This window comes from Mastigoproctus giganteus, chromosome 10 (assembly GCF_048544385.1).
Source record: "Mastigoproctus giganteus isolate SK-2022 chromosome 10, ASM4854438v1, whole genome shotgun sequence".
NCBI classification, from domain to species: domain Eukaryota; kingdom Metazoa; phylum Arthropoda; class Arachnida; order Uropygi; family Thelyphonidae; genus Mastigoproctus; species Mastigoproctus giganteus.
In genome coordinates this window covers 80691951-80699386 of record NC_143584.1, presented here as the reverse complement: position 1 = coordinate 80699386, position 7436 = coordinate 80691951, and the positions used below count along the sequence as shown (strand labels likewise).

The 7436-nt window shown below is 35.2% G+C and overlaps 1 protein-coding gene across 4 annotated transcripts in view; it reads left to right on the top strand.

Annotated features, from left to right (window-relative positions):
* LOC150079116 (serine/threonine-protein phosphatase 4 regulatory subunit 1-like) overlaps positions 1–7436 on the top strand; it is a 672615-nt gene that overhangs the window by 607972 nt on the left and 57207 nt on the right. For all 4 annotated transcript variants that reach the window (XM_090384028.1, XM_090384027.1, XM_090384026.1 and 1 more), the window contains one exon: positions 6554–6715. In XM_090384028.1, the coding sequence (XP_090240154.1) occupies positions 6554–6715 (162 nt within the window). The remainder of the gene's footprint in view (positions 1–6553; positions 6716–7436) is intronic.

Sequence of the window (7436 nt, the reverse complement as noted above, 5' to 3'; positions counted from 1 at the left end):
TCCTCTTTCTGCTCAATGATTGCCATTATGGTGTCTGTCATTGTAGATCCACTGGTGATGTTCTGACTTATGTTACCAATCTATGGACAAATTCAGTGGAAAAGTGTGGTCAAACTCAAGCATTTGCTATTGCCATTTTGTCATAAAGGTTTTCTAAATAAGCTTCCATCATATAGTTTTGCCAACTATTTTTGGAATTAGGTATACAGTTTTTCTCTTTGATCATTCACTGTGGGTGATGGTAGACAGCTCTCTATCTTCTGACTCCACTAATGCAGGTGTTCCCCAAAGTTGAGTTCTTTCTCTCACTCTTTTCCTGTTGTTTATTAATGACCTTCCATTGACTGGAAATCATATCCATAGTTTTGTTGATGATAGCACATTGCATTCCACCTTCCAATTTGAGAAAACTTTCCCTGCACAATCAGTTTCAACTTCTCCTATATCCACTACCAATTCCCCAAATGCTGAACTCCAGTGGGGCAAGGATAACTTAGTTGATATCAATCCTTCTAAAACCAACCCAGGGGCTCACATTTGGTGAGTAGGCACACCCAGGGTCCTGAGCTGCATATCATCATTCTTCTCTTTCTTGGTGATTCCTTACTACTTCTCTCTCTCAAAGTAACTCTGAAATTTTTTTTGGCTGGTGCAGCATAAGCCGCAGGCTTTCTTGCACCATATAGCTAATAGTAATAATAATAATAACTCAGTCCTGTCACATCTTGCAAAAAGGATTATTCTGCTCCTATGGTTATCTTTGATGAGACTCAGGTTTCTAGATAAGATCATATATCCTTATTAGGGATTATCCTGACTTCTAATCTCTCATGGCATAAGCACATTGCAAATATTGCTTCCTGTGCATCTAAAAGACTTTCTTTTTTCTTTTGCTCTTGACATTAGTTATCTTCCAAACAGCTGTTCACTCTGTACAAATTGCAAATCTGCCCTACCATTGAATACTGTTCCCATATTTGGGACATTGCCCCCAAAACCTCTCTGTCTGCTAGATTCCATTCAGTAGAGGGCAGTTATGTTAATTAATCTCTAACAAATTCTCTCCATGCTCTGTCTCATAGACATTCTGTTTCTGCTGCATGCCTTTTCTATAGGTACTTCCTTGGGCACTGTTCTTCAACTTCCATTTTTCTGGAACAATTTCTCTTCATATGTATTTCCTGAAATTTGAAATCTACAGAAATTCAAGTTTAATGTCAACAAGTACAGTTGCACCTCTCTTTAATGAACTTCTATATAGCGAATTTTTCTATTTAGCGAATGTTTTGAATTTCCCCTTATCATTACATTAAAAATAGTTTCCGTATAATAAAGAAAATTTCCATATAAAGAACTGATTTCAAGAGACCTAGTTATGCATTGTTTGCAACTCTGGCCTTTAGGCAATAGAGCTGATGCTGTAGAAAACATGAATAAAGAGCTAAAAGGATTAAGAATTAATCCATTTAGATTTAAAGAGCAAAGGGATTAATTTTTAAGAGCATGAATTAAGAGCTAAAACATTCCACAATTTAGTCATGCCCATAACACCTATACAACCACCTCTACTTTACCCACGAAGTCCCTCTGGTCAACCTGTATTTTACTGTAAGCACCCTATTAGAGAATTAGGAGAGAGTGATTTTCCTTTATCCTGGAAATTCATCTGTTGTTTTGCTAAATCAGAGACGTGCCAAGGGTGAAGCAAAGGAGGCTCTTGCCTCACATTAAAAGCTGAAAGGAGCATCAAAGGAAAGATTAAATAATTGCCAACATTGCCATGATTAACAACAGGGCACAATTTTTCATTTTTGCCTCAGGTACTAAATGGCTGAGATGGCCCTACACTAAATTTCACCTGCCTGTGTTTACATGGTAAGTACAAGTGGTCCCTAAATCAGTTTTGTTTTAGCTGCTGTGCAGGTAACCTTACAATGTCTAAGAGGAAATGCTCGAGTGTAATAGAAAAAGTGGAAGTGCTTAATAGTTTAGCTCGGGGTGTTAAGCTTTAAAATTTACTATCTCTACAAGAAATATGGCAACCATTCTGGAAAAAAAAAAAAAAAAAAAAAAAAATATTTGAGAAAACGAGACCCAGTAGGAAGTGTGCAAAATTATGCCTTTATGAAGATGATGCCGTTTTTAAGCGGGTAAAGTTGATTTGAGACTAAAACATGTTGGTTTTAGGGCCATTAATAAAAGAAAAGGCTATTGAGTATGCATCTTTTCTGGGACATAAAACATTCCAAGCCAGTTCTGATTGGCAGGATAAATTTAAAAAAGAGCAATGGCTTACTCAAAAAAGTTATTTCTGGTGAAAGTGGGGTTGTAATCGAAGAAGACTGTACCCATTGGAAAGAAACAGACCTCCATATTTTTTTTTCAAAAAAAAAAATATGGAGGTCTACGATCCCAAAGACATATTCAACGTTGATGAAACGGGTCTGTTTTTTTAACGTTTTCAAGAATTTGAAAATGCACCACTGAAGGTGCATACTGAAAAAAATTACACTGAAAATAGAAACCAACCAACCTACAGATTCTGTTATAGATATGTGGATGGTGCATATCAGACTTGGCGTAAGTGTGGAGTAAAGATGTGACAGAAACAATGATTAAGAATTGTTCTGCAAAAGTAGTTTATGCTAAAATGCCAATTAAGAGCAATGAGAGAGAGAGAGAGAGAGAGAGAGAGAGATGAACTACTGCAAGATATTGAAAAATCTTGGGAAGAACTCCAAGTGAGAGGTTTGATCAGTGGAGATCACGTTCTTTACGGATTTTTGTGAGTTGATAATGATGTCATGGTAGCTGAATATCCAAGTGACTCCAACATTTTGGAGAGTACAGGCAATTCTCGGTTTACGAACATTCGCTATAACGAACGTCACAATTCATTCAAAATTTTTTAAAGTCACCAATAGATAGAGTTCCTTATAAAATGAAATGCCAAACGTATAGCAAACATAATTGTAAGATTTAAATAAATAAACTTTTAAAAAATGTATTCATTACAATAATTATGAGAAAATTATTATATGATAATTATACTGAACTGTTCTTGGTTAATAAAATTAATCTAGCCAGTAAAAAAACATTGTTTTACTTGTCACACTGCGTAGAATATTTTCTCGTGGGAATGGCTGCAGCTTTTAAATCAATTTCTGAGGGGTTAGTATTTTTTAAAGAAGAAGACGCAAATATGGAAAGAATTGCAAAAGTGAAAAGAGGCGTTTATGACTGTCTCGTATGATACAGTGAGATTTTTGAAGAAAAAAAGAAAATAACTATACAATCTTCTATAAAAACATATTTTAATAAAGTGGAAACCCAGCTGTTTCTTTGTTATCAGACACCCTTCCATCTTCCTCATCTGCTCCTAGTGTCACTTATGTGGAAAATATTGAACTCTGACGAAGATATTGACGAGTAAAAGTTGAATACAGTACTGTACATATATTATGTTAGTACAGTACTGTACTCTTTTTCTTTATTTCTATTTTGTAACTCTTTATGTGTTTAATTAAAATTAACTTAACAAGTAAGATATCTTTTACGTTACGTATCGTATACAAAAAAACCATAACACATACATACACTATAATAAAATGTATTGTATAGACCATTCGATGTTTAGTACATGGTTTTAATGCTTTAAAATGGCTGCTAACTTACATGATACATGTCGTAAAAGCTCAGGAATGTAAGATACACATAACGAACAAAATGTGCAACAAACAACTTCTTGGAACGGAACACGTTCGTAAACCGAGAGTTGCCTGTATTCAAAGGACTGTGACAATATTGACAATAAGTTGAATGAAAATGAGGGCAATATTAAACCTTCCAAACATGAAATGTTGGCATCATTTAAAACTTCGAGGCCTTCAGTGTGAAGAAAATATATTTGAGTGTTTAAACAAATGTGAATATTTTTATCAACAAAAAATAACCAAATATTTCACAAAATAATTCTTCAAAGTGTGCTAATATATTGCGCACATCATGTAAGTAGTAATTTCTTAATATGTATGTATTAATAAATTAATTGTTTTAAAATGCTAGAAAATTTATTCATTCCAACTTATTTATTTCTGGCCCTCCGTAGCGAGGTGGGCAGGAGCAGCAGTGCATAGCACACACTTCTTGATTAGGCCAGAGTTTCGACCCCCCCGTGACCACCAAATATGGAGGGTGCGGAAAGGTCAGGGAATGACCACCGCGTATCCCCAGAGCAATATGGCCTTAGTTGCTAATGCTCTTAAAATAAAACCAAAAAAACCCCAACTTATTTCTGATTTATTTCCCATCTTTTACTATATTTCTGAATGTTGAATTACAGTATTTTTCATTGTTGAAAAGGTCATATTTCTTTATAACAAAATTTTTGTTTAACGAATTTTTTCAAACGAACGATCGATTTCATTATATAGACATCCGACTGTATCATCTTTCATCTTTGCACCCTTCAACCCATGCATAGTATTAAGTACTATAGGTTCTGATATCTCTTGTGCTTTGAGTTTTCGTAAAAAAAAAAAAAAAAAAAAATGGATAATTGTTTCCTACACCAGCATGTCAGAGAGAGATAACTAAAGAAAGCAATACTCTTGATCTGATTATCAACAGTGATCCTTCTTGCATTAAGAATCTATGCCTAAAAGACACACTAGGTGGCAGTGATCAGTGTATTGATGTCGGATTTACTTAAAGATGTAACTACAATCAAGGGTTAAGGGAAGGGCCTTTGTGTAAAGGTGACTATAGTGGTCTCAGACAGTTTTTAAATTCAATGCAGTGGGCCAACTGATGAAGTTACCAATAGCAAATTCTGTATGAATGCATTTAGGGATGCTATCACAGAAGCTGCTAGGCTTTTGATGCCAACTGTGAGATGCATTTCAAGACCTAAATAGATGTCAGATGAACTGGTATGATTCGTGGCAGTGAAGAAAAGTGCATTAAATTTATATAAATTATCACATGATGCAGATGCCTACAGTGAATATAAACTAGTCTGCAATCAATTTGCAAAGAAGACTAGGCAACTAATGCAGATTACGAGAAGTCTGACAAAGAATACAGATAGAAACACTAAAGAGTACTTTATCTATGTAAACAGTAGATGGTTGGGGATTGAATCACATTGGTTCACTAGATATGAATGCGTGAACTGTTTGATGATGCTACTAAGGTTGCGGACAAACTGAATTGGTATAGTCCTTGAAAATGTATTAAACTTTTTTAGAGCATGTTAGAAAAAAAAAAAAAAAAAAGAAATTTAAAAAAATGCATGACTGTGCAATTTTCCCAAAGAAAGTAAATATTCTTATGAGAAATATCCAGGGAGCCAGTATTTCTGTTTATATTTCAGGACAAACACAAAGTCAGAGGAGTTATAGAGAATACAAGAAACATTCTGTATTTTAGTTGTCACATGGACTTGAATCACAGTCACTCAAACGCATGTACATCTCTACCTTTGCACTTGCTCACTTGGCTATATCACTTGTAATTAAACTCTTTGGCACATGTTGAACCATATGGTTGGACTATTGGTGCACCTGTTTATGCCTCAGTTAAACCAAGTGTTCTTGGATGATTTGATTCAATGCCTCATGATAGCATAACAGTTTCATTAGGTGCTTATTAGACATTAGCATTTTCCATTTAAGATAATCCCATGCATTTTCTAGGCGCCTCCGTAGCCAGGTGGGAAGGAGCAGCAGTGCGTAGCACACGCTTCTTGATTAGACCGGGGTTCGAGCCCGACACCACCAAATATGGAGGATGCGGAAAGGTCAGGGAATGACCACCGCATATCCCGGAGCAATATGGCCTTAGTTGCTAATGCTCCTAAAAACCAAATAACAACAACCCATGCATTTTCTATAGGATTTAAATCTGGTAACTTGGCTGGTCAATTTAAATGCACTACCATTGTTGATATCATGAGTGTCCCTTTTGCTAGCAAAAGGTGCAACCTAATGATCCAGAATATTTGTATAGCCAGCCTGATTCATCCTAGTCAGTATTTCAAATAAAGGACCCAGTTTTTAATAGTTGAAACATCCCCAAAACAGTACTGATCCACCAGCTTGTACATGTTGCTTGCATACAGCCTTGTTGAAATGCCTCATTGCTTCTCCTGTGAACTTGGTGCCTGGCATCATTGGAGTATAAGCAAAATTTGGATTTGCCAGACCACAACACAGCTTTCCAGTCATCAAGATTATCCCACTGTACAACTGTATCCTAACAGCTGAATTATTTAACTTCCTTGCCTTCCCTGAACTTGGATCAATAATCCAATCTTGCTTAATTTCAGTCTCATAAACAAACAAGTGTAGAAAATGCCTATATTCAAACTGTTATATGCCCTAAATACCATAAGTGACTTTGTGCTCTCTCTCTCTCTCTCTCTCTCTCTCTCTCTCTCTCTCTCTCTCTCTCTCTCTCTCTCTCTCTCTCTCTCAACAATGTAGCAGCAGAATTATTATGAATAATATTCCACACCTCTACATTATAATTATACAATTTTTTCCATCCACAGTGGAAAGTTAGAAGAACCATAGCATCAAGTTTGCATGAATTGGCTGTTATTTTAGGGAACGAGTTAACAGCACAAGATCTGCTTCCTGTCTTTTCAGGATTTCTCCGTGATCTTGATGAAGTTCGAATTGGATTGCTCCAGCATCTCTTTCAGTTTCTTAAGGTAATTGTTTATATGAAAATACAGAGGTATAGATCATAATTCTAAGGTACAAATTATTAACATTATACAACATTAAATATGAAATATTTAATGCAGTATAATATTATAGTATAATATGTTGTTATGCTGCGTTAATTATTTCATATTTACTGCTGTATATTTATAAATGTTTTCTGTAATATCTGTAAATATTTTTTGGAAACACAAAAGTACAGCAGTGTACTGAGACTATCTTGTCTAATTTTCAGCTAGTGCTTTTGACTAGTGCAAAATTGGAGAAATGAATGTAAAGTACAGATCAATTTATATAGAGAAGGAATTTGTTTACTGGGTTCCCACTTTGTCAAAAAACACCTAGCAAATGAAAATACTAAGGATATAACATTTCAATAACTCCATTCTATAGGCTAAGTTGAAGAGGCTGTGGTGGTACCTATGCTGTACAACACAGGGACTACAGTTCTTTAGTCCTTCAGTTTTGAAATGGGTAAATACTTTACAACATCAGTTTTAAAGTATTTACCCAGTTCAAAACTGAAGGACTAAAGAAAGAAATATTGGAAACAAAACCATTAAATACCCCCACCCCCACTAGAAAGTTCCTTCTTGATAAGAATGTCAGTCATAATGTTGGAACAAAAAATATCTCTCAGATGTAGTATTTACGGTAAAAGAATTAACTGATAAAAATATTTAACAGGGCACATTCTGAATGTCACAA